This window comes from Lonchura striata, chromosome 12 (genome assembly GCF_046129695.1).
Source record: "Lonchura striata isolate bLonStr1 chromosome 12, bLonStr1.mat, whole genome shotgun sequence".
In the NCBI taxonomy this organism is placed as follows: Eukaryota; Metazoa; Chordata; class Aves; order Passeriformes; family Estrildidae; genus Lonchura; species Lonchura striata.
In genome coordinates this window covers 18273191-18290264 of record NC_134614.1, presented here as the reverse complement: position 1 = coordinate 18290264, position 17074 = coordinate 18273191, and the positions used below count along the sequence as shown (strand labels likewise).

At 42.0% G+C, this 17074-nt stretch overlaps 1 protein-coding gene across 21 annotated transcripts in view; it reads left to right on the top strand.

The window, feature by feature from the left end:
* MAGI1 (membrane associated guanylate kinase, WW and PDZ domain containing 1) overlaps positions 1–17074 on the top strand; it is a 332629-nt gene that overhangs the window by 255996 nt on the left and 59559 nt on the right. For 9 of the 21 annotated variants that reach the window (XM_021551075.2, XM_021551067.2, XM_021551090.2 and 6 more), the window contains exons 4-8: positions 1561–1767; positions 4794–5004; positions 8366–8448; positions 11204–11242; positions 15674–15731. In XM_021551075.2, the coding sequence (XP_021406750.1) occupies positions 1561–1767; positions 4794–5004; positions 8366–8448; positions 11204–11242; positions 15674–15731 (598 nt within the window). The remainder of the gene's footprint in view (positions 1–1560; positions 1768–4793; positions 5005–8365; positions 8449–11203; positions 11243–15673; positions 15732–17074) is intronic. The other 12 variants (XM_021551117.2, XM_021551108.2, XM_021551098.2 and 9 more) reach the window with 2 other exon arrangements.

Genomic DNA, 17074 nt, shown 5'->3' with positions numbered 1-17074 from the left:
GCTGTCCTGCTGCGCCAGCACCGAGGTGGGAGCTGCTCTGCCTGCTTGGCCTCAGCTCTGTGAGGAAGAGGTTTTCACCTCCCAGGAGGCAGTGGGGGGAATGATTGCTGGTGTTTCCTGAACATCTTCCCATTTGGACTCTGCCAGTGCAAGTCAGGGTGATTCCAGCTCCTGGTGATCCTCCTTGCAGGAGGAGCTGCTCCATCATCCTGCCGGGCTCACAGGTGAGGCTGGCTGGTGTCGCTGTCGAGGTAGGACAGGAATGAAGAGACTCTGACCAAAAGTCTGTGAGAGTAAGACTCTGATTTATTCAAAATACACTGCTATTTTATACAGAGCTTCATGAGGACCAACTCCATTGGTTCTGAAGTGAAAACAAGTCACACCATTGGTGCAAAGTGCTTGACCCACAGTGATAGAATTTGACTATAAACAATGTGAAAAACAAGAGAGATAAAGAATTATTTACATTATTCTCCAGCTCTTTCCCAGGCTTTTGCCTGGCTAGAAACTCTCAGTTTCTTTCTTGGACTGAATCTGAGTCCCACAGGCTGGCCTCTTCTTGGTTCCTCCCTTGTTAAGAAAGGGATTGTGTTTTTCCTTTTACAGTCAGTGGGAGTTTCACCAGACTGCCACAACTCCTCAAATATGGTGGAAAGTTGTGGGTCTCACAAGTTGCTGTGGAGAATTTCTGGGCAAATCAAGCACTGCTGTGGTGTAGAGGTGAAGTGAAACAGGGCCAGTGAAATACCTCTGTGCTGTTCTGGCATGAATGAACATGCACTTAATTCTGTGTCTCTTCCATGGACACTTAAAATGGCAGGGAGGCAGCCCAAGCACTTTGCAATTTCCATCACAGCTGGTGATGGATTCCAAGCATGTATTGGTGTGATATGGTGCAGCTGTGCCCCTTCAAGTTTATCTTGAAGGTCTGGTTCATCACTTCTACCCAAGTCGACCCAACTGCTGAATTTCCTCTTTGAACAAAGCAGTGTCATGTGGTATCTTTCCTTTTCTCTCCTTTAACTAAGTTTTCTTTCAGTGAGAAAATAGTGTTTGCTTTCCAATGCAACATCCTCCCTAAAAGAACCTGTGTACTAAAGCAGGCCATCGAGCCTTTCATCACTTCTCTTGGTGATAGCAGTCATGAATTTTTTATTTTCTGCAGGGCTCACTCCAGATCTGCCACAGCATTGTGTGGGTGCACACATGTAAAAAGGCTACTAATTGAAATTCAGATGTAAGGAGATGAAGTTTTGCTATTCACCATGACTGCCTTCTGTTTTAGCCCATGTACGCTCAGTGCACCTAAACAATACAACCATTGCTTCTCCTTTTAGATTTGACAAGAATAACTAAAAAGGCAAGAAATATTTCTGTGTCTGCTGTAGACATGAAGTATGCACCCCCAAAACTGGGAACGGCACATGTTAGCTTCTTTTTATATTTATCTGTGGGGAGGGACCGAAATTTTAGTGGAACTGTAAAGAAAGTGAAATAGAAAACTTACTGCTATAAACTGTTCTCTTTTGAAGATGCAAATGTGTCTCTATTGCCTAGGTAACTATTATGGAACGCCGAAGCCTCCAAGCCAGCCCCTCAGTGGGAAAGTGACTTCCACCAATGCTTTGCAAAATCTGCAGCCTGGCTCCAAGCAGTCGACTCCAAAGCGAACCAAGTCTTACAATGATATGCAAAATGCTGGCATAGTGCATACAGAGAATGAGGAAGAGGATGATGTACCTGAAATGAGCAGTAGCTTCACAGGTAAAGCAAAAATACTGCTGTCCTTCAGTTAGAATATTTGGGGAAGGCTTTTGGAGGGTATTTTGAAGAGTGGGTGTTGTTTTTAGTGTGTTTTCTGCAGAGCTGTCAGTGTCAAACAGAACTGGATGACACCCGAATGGCAGATGTCCAGGTGTGAACAACCACATGCACAGTTGTGTCTTTCCAAAAAGGCCTGTGGGATTAAATTGATTGAGATAAAAATGCAGTAAAGTTCAAATCCATTAGTTGCAGAAAGGTCAGGGAAGAGTTGAGCTATGGTTGACAGTTTCAAACAGTATGAAATTACTCAACCAGGTTTACATTTGAGATTAATTATTGCTCCTTCCTAAATATTTTGCTGCCCTTTATCCTTCCTTGGATCTAGAGCTGCCCATCACATAGAGTTACTGTCCTGGGTCCTCTTCTCCAGGGTACCTCCCAGCACATGCAGTGCTGCTTGCTGCAGGAATGAGATCCAGAGATAGATGCAAGTTCTGTGTTTCATTAAGATCTTGTGTCCTGCTGAACACAGATCTTGTTCTCACCATAGCTACCATCAAGCCTTGGCTGAAAGATCACTGGAAACCTTTGCAATCTCAAGTCAAGAGCTGTGCAGGCAGATTCAGAGTGAAACACTATTGGAGGTCCATTGAGTTTCCACAGAAATCAACTGGAAGTTTGTGAAGCTCTTAGGGGAAGAGCTCTTCCCCATGTCCCCAGGCCCAGAATTTGTAAGTGTTTAGAGCATTGTTACCTCAGCTCAGTTTCAAGCACTGAATTCATCTTCTGGGCTCCTTTTGAGGCAGGTAATGAGCAAGTGCTATCCACACCTTCAAGCCTTTCCCAGCTGCTTGCCCTGGGAACTCACCATAATTGGCACCCAGTCTTTGTTCCCTGATCACTTTCTATCACCATAAAAATTTTCCTTCCCAGCCTCTGAGGAGTCAGAAGATCTGTCCTGCCAGTTCCCACCTGCCAATGTCCTGGCTCTAACATCTGTTTAGAGCTTTAAAAGGATTTAGGCTGAGATTTAGTTTTGGTCCTGTGCGGGCCAAACTATTAAATGGCTTTTGAGGGTTGTACTCTCTTTGGCTGCTACCTACTCTATTTCCAACTCAGATTGCTTCTAGCCAGCCTGATTTCTCCCAGGTTGGAATTTTTGTCTCTGCTTAGCAGCTCATTGACAAACTGAGGGTGGTTTCTCACATGTTGTGACATGGCAGCAGCCTCATTGTCATGAGATCTGATTTTTGGAAGAAGCTGGTGGGAGATCTGTTATTTGATTTTCTTGCTGCCCATCTCAGTTTGTTGCCCCTGAAGTAGCTTGAGCATCATTTCTCTTCCCTGTTTTCCTTTGCAAGATGAAAGATGGAAGATGCAGATCATTTGTCACAATGCTATCACACCCTGGCCCCTTGCCTTCATTAAATGAGCACAGAATCAAGAAAAGAGTTATTTCTCATATAGCAAACTGATTCCTTATGCTTATTTCACATGAAAGTGTGCTAGCCATATTAAAATGCTCCTACTTCCCTAGGAGACCTCTCGGTAACTTGTGTTTTCCAGATTTTGGCATGTTTGTACTCTCAGTTTTTAGCTGGTGATGATTCTTTCACGCTTCTTTATGTTGTCACCTTCTACCTAAAAATATCAAACTCCAGGAGGGCTGAAAAGCAAGCACTGAGGGTACTGATACAGTCTAGATGTTTTTCTTCCTATTCCTCCCAGTGTTCTTCTCTTTTGGTAATGGCAGCACACAGATTAGAATAATGAAGGAGTTATTTCCAGGGCTGTGGGCTGTGAAATGAGGATGTCCATGGTTTCTGGTGTGGAGAGCAGGGAGGGTTCTGTCTGTGAAGCCCTTTCAGCCCCACTCCATGTGGACTTGGCAGAAGGTGACGCTGATCTCTCTGGTTTTTTGCTCAGTGCATTGTCTGTGCTTGTACTGATGTTCTCAGGGGATGTAGAAGTGGTGCCATAAATTTTCAACACCTTCAAGAGCCAAGCAGAGAAAGTCCCTTTGGTGGACACAGGGTTTATTTTAGAATTTGTCCATTGTTGCCAAAACCTCTCTGTGGAGGAGTGAGGGCACAGACCTGTTTATTGGGGAGTATTTACTGTGATTAGTGATGGGAGGAGATGTGCAGCATTGTTTCATGGATACAGCTCAATACTGCATGGGTACAAGCATCAGAAGTATTTCTTTAGAGGGAGAAGGGCCAGATGCAGCAAAAAATACTCCTGACTTTGACTGGAAAGATACTGTGATGAGCTTTGGAATAAACCTCCTCAAACAGCAAGAATGGGCACTAGTGAGCAGCAACATGTGGACACATGGTACAGTGCTGACATTCATTTTAATTTTTAATTTAAAATAACACACTGCACTGAAGACATTCACCATTAGCTTGTTGACTTTGAGCTTCTGGCAACATTTTGCAGTTGTAAAATCTCTTTTGATCATTCTTCAAACAAGATATTATATCCTTCTAATCCTGTCCCACAGTTGGCACTGCAGGGGTGAACCTGTAAGCCTGCTTGAAAAAAAACTCCTTTACACCAGTGAGCCCTGGCCTCAGACAGCTTGGAGGAGTTTGGTACCTCAGCAGGGCCTGTTGGAGCTGATCACAGCTCCTGGCTTGTTTGGCAAGGGCCAAAGTGAAGTGAAAACAACCCACACCATTGGTGCAGAGTGCTTGACACACAGTGATAGAACTTGACTATAAACAATGTGAAAAACAAGAGAGATAAAGAATTTACATTCTTTCCCAGCTCTTTCCCAGGCTTTTGCCTGGCTAGAAACTCTCAGTTTCTTTCTTTGACTGAATCTGAGACCCACATGTGTGGGCAAGGAGAGCTTGCCCCTGCTGCCTCCATCTGCTGGGGCTCTGCCCTCGCTTCACCTGCTGCCGTGTCTCGCGAATGAAAAGGCAGGGAGAGGAAAGCTGGCAGGATAAACCTGGAGGAGCAAGGCAGGGAAGGAAAGGACTGATCCTCACCTGTGTCTGTGTGTGTCTGTTCTGCAGCAGAGTCTGGTGACCAGGACGAGCACAACGCGCATATCGTGAGAGAGGCAGCCCCACCGTCCACGATTGAGAGGCACACCCACGTCCCCACCACGGAACCATCTCAGAACCTCCCCCAATACCTACCTCCTTCTGCCGAGGATAACCTAGGTCCTCTGCCGGAAAACTGGGAGATGGCCTACACGGAGAACGGAGAAGTCTATTTTATAGAGTAAAGCACATTTTTGTTGTTCTAATTCCATCTCTCTCCCTCTCTTTGGGCATAAAGTAAACCTCCATGGATGTGTTTTGTGTGTATTAAATATTTAGTGTATACAGTTAGGTTGCAGAGCTGTTATTTCTTTACTGCTTCTGAAGAGGGTTTGCATTTCCTGATTGGATCAACATCCAAATTACTCCTGAGTTCCAAGGCAGCAGGAATCGCTTGTTTTATGAGGGTAGTTACAAAAGCAGCAGACACTTATAAAATACAGGCCAGTTGTTTTCATGGGTGGAATGAAAGCTCCTAATTGGAAGGGCTGAGACTTCATTTCTGTGCCTGTGTCTGTGCATAATGCAGCAGAGGGGATTCCTGCAGTCCTGTGCAGCAGAGACAGATATGGACTTTTTGTGTTGTCCCCTTGTCACAGCAAAGGGGCCAAATGTGTTAATGTTCTCCAGTGGCTTGCAAAAGGTACAGCTCAGTGCAGGGTAGGCACAGCAAGTTTGGAGCACCAGTACCTCAAGCTCTGCAATCTTTGCATAAGAGCTGATTGCTGTCAGCAGTTTTATGATGATATTGATTTTTTTCATGCCATAAATAATAGTCTCAAATTATACTTGTCTAAATTTATTGAGGTAGGAGTAACTTATAAAATAGGAGCTGTTAGTGTAAGAGATGTCTTGCACAGAGTTTAACTAGACATTAGCACTCAATTAGCCTTTGAAACTCAAACCCTTAGCTGCCAAGTAGAAGAGGGGTTGAGGAATTGATTTTGGATTTGATGGTCTGTTTAATGCACTTGTGGAAACCCTACCAGAAGCTAATGCCCAGCTACTGCAGAAGAACTTCCTCTGTTAATTAGCCCTGTCTCCTGCAGAGTTACGCTGGGTCAGGGCTGTGAGGGCAGCAGTTCTGCCTCATCGTCAGGAGAGGAGACTTTTGGACAGGGCCAGGGGAAGGTTCAAGACCAGCTTTTCTCTTGGCTGCAGTGGCAAGGGAACACACGAGAGAAGATTGCCAGAAGATCTGAGGAGCTGGGATGACTGAGGGCACCGCGGCAGCCCTTTTTCAGCTGGGAGAGGGCTGATCTAAAAAAGGCCATTTTCCAGGGCATTCCCAATTACCTGAAGAGGCTCCAACAGTCCCTGAGTGTAAGACAAGGTCGAAAAGGCAGAATGCAAAGTCTCATCAGATGAAACCAAGATGAGTACATTACCCTGAGCACGGCTTTCTCCCCTCACTGTGTCCTATGGGTGCCTCGTTATTTACTCTGCCCTTAGTATATAGAACTGCCTAATAGCCCATTCAGCCTGCCATTTTCCTCCTTGGAGGAGGACAGATGATGAGTAATAAATGCTGCCCAAGCAGTCAGTTCTCTTTTAGACCCCACAGGAGCCCCTGTTGTCCTTCCTTACAGGTGCTTCCATCGAGGCTTCTGCTGCCGCCACTGATTTCCCCAAACCCACCCCCCTGGCTGCTGTGTCTGTGTTCTCTGAACAATGCAGGGCTGTAGCACCTCTAAATAACTTGTCAAGAGAATCATGTATGTGTTGGGAAAGCACAGCCTGTAACATGGGCCTGTGTGATGGCAAGCTCTGGTGGCAGCACCCGCTCCCTCCCTGCAGGGAGGTTTGAGGATACTTTCACATGGGGCTGGTTTTGTGCATGAGCCTGTTGCTGTGGGTGCAGCACTGCATGACTGCAGTTCTGTTAATTCTAACAACACCCTGAGCCTAGAAACCATTTAGTTTGATTTGTATCAGATTAAGAAAGTGAACTAATGAGCAGTGTGGACCCAAGCTGGCTCAGATGTCTGTTCCAGCATCTGTGGTGCTTCGGGTATCAAGTCAGGGTGCTGAAGGGAGCAGCATGAGCTTCTTGCACAGAACCAGTGCAGGTCCAGTGAGACCAAGGCTGTATGTCAGATAACCAATCCTGATGTGTCTGGAACAATTTGGTTTTGAGGTATTTCTCTGGTGCTTTAATCAGGATTTTCATTACACAGCATATCCCAGACCCCTGTTATCTGTGCATGTTACAGGTCTAACACAATCCTTTCCACCTGAGAGTGTGATCTGAAAGGTGTTTAGCTAAATTTTCTGTTTGCCTCAGCAAACTACACTGTTGTGAGTCTTTGCTTAGTGAGTACAAAATTGCAAAAAACATGCAAATATTCTGTTGCTCTCCTCCCACCACCCTCCTTCTCAGCTAGACTGCAGACTTGCTTATAAATAAGGTGGCATACCCCCTCTGCTTTATTTTTGTTAATTTGCCTGACTTGCTGAATTTCTGCCATTCAGTTTTTAGGTGCCAATTAATTGCTCTGAAGCACACATAAGGATTAAACACATTTGCTCATCCTGCCTTGGGAGAGCTGGGTAGTAGGATGTGTAAAACAAGGACCTTTTATTTACTCACTCAGATCCTGGGAGCAGGGTTGGCCGCTTTTCTTCCAGTACAATACGAGTTTGCTGGTTGGTTGTTAGCTCCTCAGGGATCGTGGCCCTCATTACAGAGCCCTCATGAGACTGTTGGGAGGCTAAAATTCAGTTTGTAAACCTCTTTGAGACCTTGAAGGCAAAGTAAATAGCATTACTACAGTATTGAAACTTAAAAGTTTAGAGGCTAAGCTAGATAAGTGATACCTCAGGGACTGGAGGGATATCTTAGCAGGTTGTGTCTAAGATGACACCAGGTTGTAGAAGAGGCATTATATTACCAGATTCTCTGCTTAGGCAAATGAAATTATGGGAGAAAATAACTTCTAGAAAAATGTATTTTAAGCCTGTTTACTATGCAACCTTCACCACTGGGATTGGCATCATGAGGCCGTCAGGGGACTTGTGGAAAGGAAGAGTTGAAAGTAAAGTTATTCAACTTCCATCAAAGGCTTAGACAGAACATTTTTATTTGTGTAATTATAAAGTTTTCAGTCAGAACCATTTTCAACTAATGCTTGGGTCAACTCTAGACATGTCAAAGGTCCTTTGTAGGTACAAAGCTTGCTGCATAATTTAGTGAGGAAGGGAAATTTCTGCCTTTCGCTCAGAGACAGCTCTTGGAATTAAAAACAAGCCACCAAAGACAAAAATTTGGAAATTAATATTACAATATTGCAGCATTCACATGCCTCTTTCCAGTCAGGAGTGCTGATTTGCATATTTTCACTTGTTACCTTTGTGTTTTCAATGCCAAAGTTCTTGTGATTTGGTCGACTAGTTTGCACAACATCAAATTGTAGAGTGGTTTCTTTGAATCAAAAGTATGCCTTCAGGTCTATTGAATAATAAAGAGGATATATACTTTTATGTCATGGATACTTCAACTCTGCTTTATTAACAAAGGTCATATTTCCATTTTTGGCTTCCAGCCATAACACAAAAACAACATCTTGGCTAGATCCACGGTGCCTGAACAAACAGCAGAAGCCTCTAGAAGAATGTGAAGATGATGGTAAGAGACTAAAAATAGTGACATAATACTGTGTTTGGTCCATTCCTAGGTGACTTTTTTCCTTTTGTTTCTCTTTTTCTAATAGCTAGTAATCAGAAAGACTTCTAAAAATTTAAAAAATATTTATTAGTAAGTACAAAGAGACAATATCCATTATGTTGTAAAATTGCTGTGAACGTAAAACAGCCATTGAGGTGCCAGATCATTTAATAAAAATCAAGGAGGTGCTACAAGTAAGAGGCCTCTGTTTTTGCAAAGGCATTTGAAAAGTCACTGATGCTGAACAAGGCTCAAAGCTGTCTGACATGTTGGCTTCTTGGATCTCTGTGTGGGAGGGAGTGACTGAGTCTCTGCGTGCTCCGCTGTGTTCCGCTCCAGCCGCCTGCTTCACATGGATTGAGAGAGTCTTGTTGTTATTTCCTTGTTTGAGCAGAAATAACTCAATTGCTTCACTTGTGCTGTTAAATGCTGACAGTCTGTGCAGTGTTGTGATTGCTGGAACAAGTTCCATTTGAAAGTGTAGATTTCTGACACTGAAAATTTGCACTGAGATTTGGTATTCCTTGAGATGTTGGAAATGCAAGCCACTGTCCAATTTAGAGCAGCCAAATGCAGGACTGTTAAAGGAGGTCCCTTCCCAGCCTCCTTTACAAGATGTTGGAAGAAAAAGCAAATTATGAAAATAAATGTTTGGGAAAACCTGTAAGGGAATTTTGGCCTATTGATCAGGAAAGGTGATGGTATTGAAATACATAATCTTGGCTAATACAGTGCTGTCATAGTAGACACTTCTTAAAAATGGAAGGGTTTCCTTCATCAGTGTTGGTGCTGTCCTTGTAAAATCAGTTTTCAAAATATGATGAACCTCCTACTGGTGCCAGTCATCTTAGTAAAAATCACAATTTTATTTCAGAAAAGAGTCAGCTCAATCCCTTTTCACTGTTAGGTTCAACTCTGGCCTCCAGAACATGTACTAGTGTAGTAGTCAACCTCTCCTATTTTCACTTGTGAGATTTTGCAGAGTGTGAGAATTTACCTCTGCACACTAGGCTGCTGTGATGAAGCAGGTCACCACCTTCCTAGAGCACAGTGCAGGATACCCTAAAACCACAGGGGTGTGCCAGGTGAGGAGCAGACAGGACCACAAGGCTACAGAGGGTGACTGAGCTCCTCTGTTACACAGTTTGAAGTCTCCTCACAGAAGGGAAAGTCTTTCTCTTGTCCTCTTAGCAATTATAAAGCAAACATTGGGATAATTAGTTTAATTTGGAATAGAAACATACAGCTGGTATTATTGTATTTCATTGAGTTCATAATTTTGGAGAGCAGTGGCATCTTTGTTTATCAGCTCCTTTAAAATCAGCTAATTTCATCTTCCCACACACTCCTTCACTTCATTCACCAAGTTGCTCATTAATAGATATTTTTAACATTCAGTAGTTAAACCAGTTGCTTCATATATAGTTGCTTTGCTTGGCTGCTCTAATCTTGCTTAGCACATAAGAATAATTATGTTTCAAAACACAGAGAGGAGAGGTTAGTTTTGCTTTGCCATAGAAGCTTGATGTTTTTTGGCAAGGGTCACTGTTTTGTGTCATTCCATAAAAGTCAGTGGGATGACTCCTCTGTTTTGTTTGGGGTATGTGTGTGCATGTGAGTTGCCAGGCTCATCCCACCCTCTTTATAGATTTTATAAATGTTAGATATTGTTTCAGATTTGTTTGGGTGCAGTTGCCTTGTGCTTTTGTTGCATCAGGATGTGTGTCCCTAAGAAATTTTTTACTTGTTTCCCGTTGTTTAGGCTATCAAAGGAAATTGCAATTTGTATTTCACACTAATGGTCCCAAACAACTGCTTTGATAGAATATTTTGCAAAGAGGTCATGGAAGTGGTTTTTTGGGTGTCCAGGTGTTGCAACCCTGCATCTTCTGGTTGCTTCTGTCATTCATTTATGTGCCTTAAACTTTGCTGAATCGGGTCCAAGATTGTTTTTACCATCTTTGTTCTGGTTTTGTCACCATCTTTCATTTTCAGACTGCATTATTATTATTTATAGGCCAAGCAATACTTTAATCATCTGTGTCACTGTTAACTTATGAATATGGAGCAGATAATGATAAATGGAGCAACAGCGAATATTGATGGCTCTGTGTCTTTGAAAAATTATGTGATCTTTGTCCCAGGTGCCCTGCTAAAACTGATGCATTCCTGTCTGTGCATCACCAGTGCATCTGGACTGTGGGTCTGTGCCTCCAGTTAAACAAGGCTTCATGCCTGTCTAAATCATCTGAGTAGGACAGTGTGCACATAAATTTTTCTTGAAAACCTTGCTACATTGGTCCTTATTTAGGTGCAAGGTTTTCCTCTCAGATTCCTTCATTAGTGTTCAGGTCTGGCCTTCTGCTAGATCCATGTGTCTGTAGAACAGATTGCAAAGGTTGGACTGCACAGATCAGAGGGAAAAGCCTCACCACAGTGAGATCATCACGATTTCATGACTTTGCCATATCAAACCATGACATGAAACTAGTCTATTGATGCAGATGTTTTGAGTTCAAGGAACAATTCTTTCATTATCTGCATCAGATCCATCAATATTCTGATCACTGCAGTGTGATAAATGGGAAGCTTGGGCTTGGTATGTAGAAAATTAGTGCTGGTTCTGCTGTTTGGTGTAGGGAATTTCTTGCTTGGGGCTGGTATCTGAAATTTTCTTTTAATTTTTTCTGTCTCATTTACTGCTCTTCCCTTGGAGAAGAAGGGGTGCACACGGAGGAACTGGACAGTGAACTAGGTAAATCATCCATCTCTCATTTTGATATTTTACTTCAACTGCACTGTTTTGAGCCTTTAATTACTTTCTCCTTTGTATCATCTTTCAGTTTTTGGTTTTTTTTTTTTTATTTCAATAATAGTAATTTATCAGAAAAATTTCCTCAGCACATAAAGCATTTATCTTTCCTTAGCTTCAGATCGGCAGTGCTTTTCTTACTGATTCAGAGTTTGAAGAAAGCTAGAGAGCCTCAAGTCTTGCAAAGTTGTTTCAAAGCTGCTTCCTCCTGGACTCTGCAGAAGTTGGGATTTTTTCCTTTAGCAACTCTGACTCCAGAAAAAAGCTTATAGATGCCAAAGATGAAATGAAGTAGCTCATGATGCTTTTTCACTGGGGCCCAAGACATTTCCCAGACAATAGAAGCTAAGTGTGATTCAGAAAGTTTAAGTATTACATCAAATGCTTCAGCTGAGCTTGTGAATGAAACAGCTTAAAATTTTCCCTCAGTCAGTGATTTTATAAACAGATGATTTTCAGTGATGTGGTACACTTTTATTTGCTGCATCTCTTTATGAAGGATGCTGTCTAGATATCTAATCTCAGCAGTGCTCATTGTGTTTATACTGATGGCAGAGGTAGTTGTTATTTCTGTTCAGCAATGCTCTAGTGCACTCGCAGAGCTGAAAGGATAAGAGGTTGCATAGGATTTTATTTCCACCAGGGCTATTATTACTTTTAAAAAGGACTGTAGTTACAGTTCATAGTTCTGCATACTGGAGGAATTGTATTACCAGAGAATTAAGCTCTGGTTTCTGTAATGACTTGTAAATAAGTGTATTCTGTTCCCTGCTTCTGTGTGATGGATACAACATCAGCAGCCAGCAGTGGACTTGGAACAGTGCTCCACAAATGGTTCTTCTGAATAATATGCCTGGAGTAAAATGCCCAACTTCTTACAGAGTGAGAATTTGAAAGAAATTACAATTTAAAGAAGAATGTAGTCTCTTTAGTGGTCCATGAGTGTTGTGTGCAGCTTGCAAAAATGATCATCAGCAGACCAAGTAGCATCAGAAGTAGGTGGATGCACATCAACAATCTGCCAAAGTTTCTCACTAAGGTCTTCACAACCAGTGGCTTAAAATGAGAGAGGGAGGTCTTTAAAAAGCAAATTTAGAGGCAATATTAAACAGAAATTACCCTTCTTTCAGTCTGCTATCAGGAACTAGTGCAAGAGCAGAGGTGAAAAAATAGATGCAGGAAAACTCATTAATTGGTAAGCTTGAGACCAGATCTGCAGGCACTTACGTACACAAGTGTTCTGCTGGAACATCACAAGATGATCCCTTTGTTTCAGTGCAGATAAGTTTTACTGAGCTCACAGCCCACCAATACACTGTTGAGATGTGCAAATGTTGCAGAAAAGAAAGCCATTTTCAAATTACTCAATTGGTTACAGCAACATTAGGGAGGGGGCATGAAAACTTAGTATAGGTATAGGAACTCAGGTTAGTACAAACCGGCTGGCAACAGCACATAAACTTAGCAACAGTTTCTGTTCTAAATATAAGAAGATTAAGGCTCAAGGCATTTTCACAACTTCATGTTTTCCAAAGAGCTGTGGAGTAATAGGTCACTGCATTTTAACAGAAGTTGTTCTTCAGACACAAAAATTTAACCTATAAAGCAGAATTTGGCATGGCTTGGACCAGCCCTCCTGGCTTCACAGGGAGCAGTAAGAGCTGAGTGTGCTGAGTTCCAGCTCCTTCACAGCTGTGCATGGCTGCAGCTGAAATACCTGGTGGCTAGAGAAGTAATTTTTTAGGAATCCATCCAGCCCCTCTGTATGTAGGACAGCATATTAGAGCATCTCAACAGGAATCCATGTACTTACCCAAGGCTTAAAATTGTTATATTAGATATTTGTCCATTGAATTTGCCCATCTGCTGATACATGCTCTGAGGCTGCATTGGTGCTGCATGGATGTACCAGAATAAAAACCATATGGCTCACTCGGGCTCCTAATGATGCAAAATGGTTTTTGAAATCTCATCTTTGTGATAAAATCTAATGCTCTGGGTCATCTTCAGCTTGTCAGGAGAGATAAAGAAAGGAGATGAATAACTTAAAGCAGCTAAGATGCTAGACTGCAACATGGCTGTGGAGAATATTTTACTTTAGAGAACTTCTGGAAGCTTGTAGAAGTCAAAAAGTGCATCTACATAATCATCAAGAAATGTGTTAAAAGCTGCAGTTTTGTATATTGTTATAGCTTAAAATATGGATATTTGTTCCTTAAAAAAGCTGCAGAAATAGTAAACTGGAAAAATTTTGGCATAGTGCCATTTTTGGGGTTAGTAAAGTGCTGATATTCCAATTTTTTGTGAAAATACTTTAAAAGGGAAGGAAAAAAAAGACATTAATATCAAAATATTTTGTGAACAGAAGAGGGAAAACAAAATTTTTGCTTAAACTTTAAAAATAAAAAAAAAAAGCAATTAATAATCCAAAATATACAAAATATATTTAACATGAAAATTGTTGGAACTCATTTGAAAGTATTTGTGCATCACTTCTCCTTTTCCTCAATGACTTTTTATTTTTCTTTCACCCCGGCTTGATCTCTTTACCGTTCTACCCTCACCACAGTGCAACAAACTAAATGGATGCAACAGCTTGTGATTTTCCCAACTGCATGCTAGGTTGTAATTGAATCACACTGAAACTCTTGGAGCCAGTCCCATGGTGCTCCCACCCTCCGGGACTCCTCTGCAAACCTGAGAGTTCCCTTTGGGAAAAGATTTTCAAGATTGGCCTCTAGCTTTCTGACCTTTTCTCAGATAAACTTGCAGGATGCAAAGGAATAGCTAATTCTGAAGTGTTCAATCTGCTGATAAAAACGTGGAGTTTTTTCATGCCCAGAAGTTAGCATTGGCTTGCATTTAATGGCTTATGTCTCAAGGAATCCAAAGATATTAAACACAATGAGGATAAAATAATGATAAGAATGGGAAACCTACCTTTTATCTCCAAATAAGGGACATGTGGAGCAAAACTTGTGAAAGTCGATTTCATTTGATCTCCAGCCAATTTTGAACGCAAACATAAACTTTGAGTAATTAGTCCATGTTTATTTGTATAGATTCTGTTCCTCTCCAGTCTTGAGATATTTCTATCCTTATAGCAACATTATTCTAATTAATGGGCCATTGTTGATTGTATTGGCTCAGCAATTTATGCCATTAATGGAAATAAATCTCTGCATTTGATAATGAATGAACATAGATTGCTCTCAGTGTTGACAAATTCCAGGTTAAATTTTGACAAATTATTTTGCATGGGCTATTTGAACTTGTGTTATCCAACAATATTGTTTTTTTTCTGTATTTGAGTGAATATGCAGAGTTGGTGGGACCATATGTGCATAGTCCATAATGTGGTGGAGCCTATTTCTGAGTTGTTTCACAGAATTACACAAACACACCACTCTGTATTGTGGGATGGATGGGATGATTATTTTGTTATCTCCAGCCAATGGGAATACTGTGTTTAAATGAGTGGCACAAGGATCACGCCCTTTAGTAACACATACAGCTTTAATAACCCTCAGTTGGATGCTGAAGTGATTGCATTACATTCACTAATTACAGTTAAAGTGCTATCTGCAGTCTAGAAAATCAACAGGAACAAAAGCGGATCCATTTAAAAATGTTAATTTCATCTTCAGAACAGTTTTTTGTCAATTATGGTAATGAAAGGAAGGAAATCTCTGTTCCATGTGACTGTGGCAGTGTGTGTTCTTACATGAAGTGCTGTGCAATGAAATGCACCCTAGTGCCAGCCCCTCCTGGGTGGGCTCCATATGCTGGCATACATGTTAAATCCACCTTGTCCTGGTTTTGTGTTGAGCTCATGGCTAAGCAATGCAAATCCCAATGAATGGAGTAAAAAACTGCTCTTTTCTGCACTGGTGAGCATAAATGGCTCAGCCCTGGTACAGGAGGTGGAAGTGATCTCTGTCAGTGGGCCACAGTTTTTTGCCATAATCTCACCCACCTTCATGGGTTGGTGTTAAAATGCTCTGGCCTTTTCTGCATTGATTTCTCCTGCAGTGCTCCATCCAAGCTCACTGGCCATGGTGGAGAAACCAGGGGGGTGCTTGAGGCAGTCCCAGACAGGAAATTTATTGAGCATTTGCTCACTTAATGCAAAAAGCAAATAAAAAATTGACCAGTGTGGGCATTTTCCCAGTGCTGTGCTGACCCAGCTCAGGGGCACAGGCTGAGGTGTTGGTGTTGTGCTGTGCCAGCCCTTCAAAGGGGGCTGTGATAATTCTGAAAAGTACCCAAAGCAAGGTCTGATCTACTGATGAGTTTTGCACGTTGGGCAGGAGCAGCTGCCTGTCAGAAAAAAACCTGCCTTGGAGGTTTCAGTAATGCTTTTTCTGTTTCCAGAGTTGCCTGCTGGTTGGGAGAAAATTGAAGATCCTGTATATGGTGTCTACTATGTAGAGTAAGTGCTGCTCCCTGTTCTGGTGTGGCTGTTGGGTGGAGGAGCTGTCCCTGTGCCCACCCCGTGCTTTGTTGGTAACATCTCACACCAAGGAGGAGGAGAGGACCTTTGCCACTACGGCTGGGGGATGTCACAGGGTCTGGGAGAGCACAGCCCTGCCTGGCCATTCCCCATCCTCCCCAGAGTGGGAGGAGGCTCAGGGGAGACAGGAGAGTCCTGGGAGGTGTTTGAGCTCAAGGAAGGCAGCAGCAGTTCAGGCTGGGATGTGCAGGAGCCCCAGCACCTCACAGAATACTTTATCCAGAGAACACTAACGAGTGTGCATTTAACTGAGCCTGATGGGCTTTGTGCAGTGCTGTGACCACAGAATGAGTGTGCAAAGCAATCCACCAGCCACCTGTGCCAGCAGAGGAGGATTGGAGAGGGTGGTGGCACCACACAGCTGTGGCAGAGGCTCTTCCATCAGGCTGTGTGGTTGTGAATAGAATTACAGGTTTAATGGGACTCTCTGTGGAATTAGAGCAGCTTCTCCTTTATCGACATGTCAGATTGCTCCTTTGGGAAACCAGAGATCGGAGTTCTGTTTCATCACTGACCCCATAAAATGAATTTTTAATAATGTGTATACTCCTGTCTAGTAGGATGGCTTATGATAGCCCTCAGAATAGACATGGAATACAGTTTCTGTCTGCTTTGGCTCATTTCTGACCCTACCATCTGTGCCTAGGGAAACAAGGTTAGCAAACTGTGTAATTAAGGCTTGACATTTATTTACCAAAGACATCGAGAATATTTTTCAGCTATTAAATGCCATTCCAAGAGATCTTTGCAGGATATTGTCCTGTCACTTTATATACACATGCCTGTTACTTTTATGGCACTCCTTACTGATGGAATTAAATAAAAAAATAACTTTAATAAGACAATAATTTTATTTTACTTGCTGTCTCTAAGCTAGCATGATGGTTGTAATTTTAGCATTTGTCTCTGTCCCTTCAAATCAGGCATTTTGTTATTACAGGATGGTTTTTATTGAGAGACAATTGTATCAGGAAAATGTTTATATCATTTTTAAAGTAGTTATCATTTTTTCTTGACTCTCCAAAGATATCTTGAAATGGGAAATCTTTTTCAGTCAGTGAGTTAGAACTCACTAACTTGTTTTTTATTTAGTAAGTTAAATATTTTTCTAGTGATTTAATATTGATCTTTAACAGAAAAATTTCTGAATATAAATCCCTGGCATGCTTCTGTCACAATTACTTGAAAATGTGGTTGGTTTTGATCTGGGTTTTTTAATAAAGGCATACTGGATAGGAGACAATATGATAGCAATTACTCTT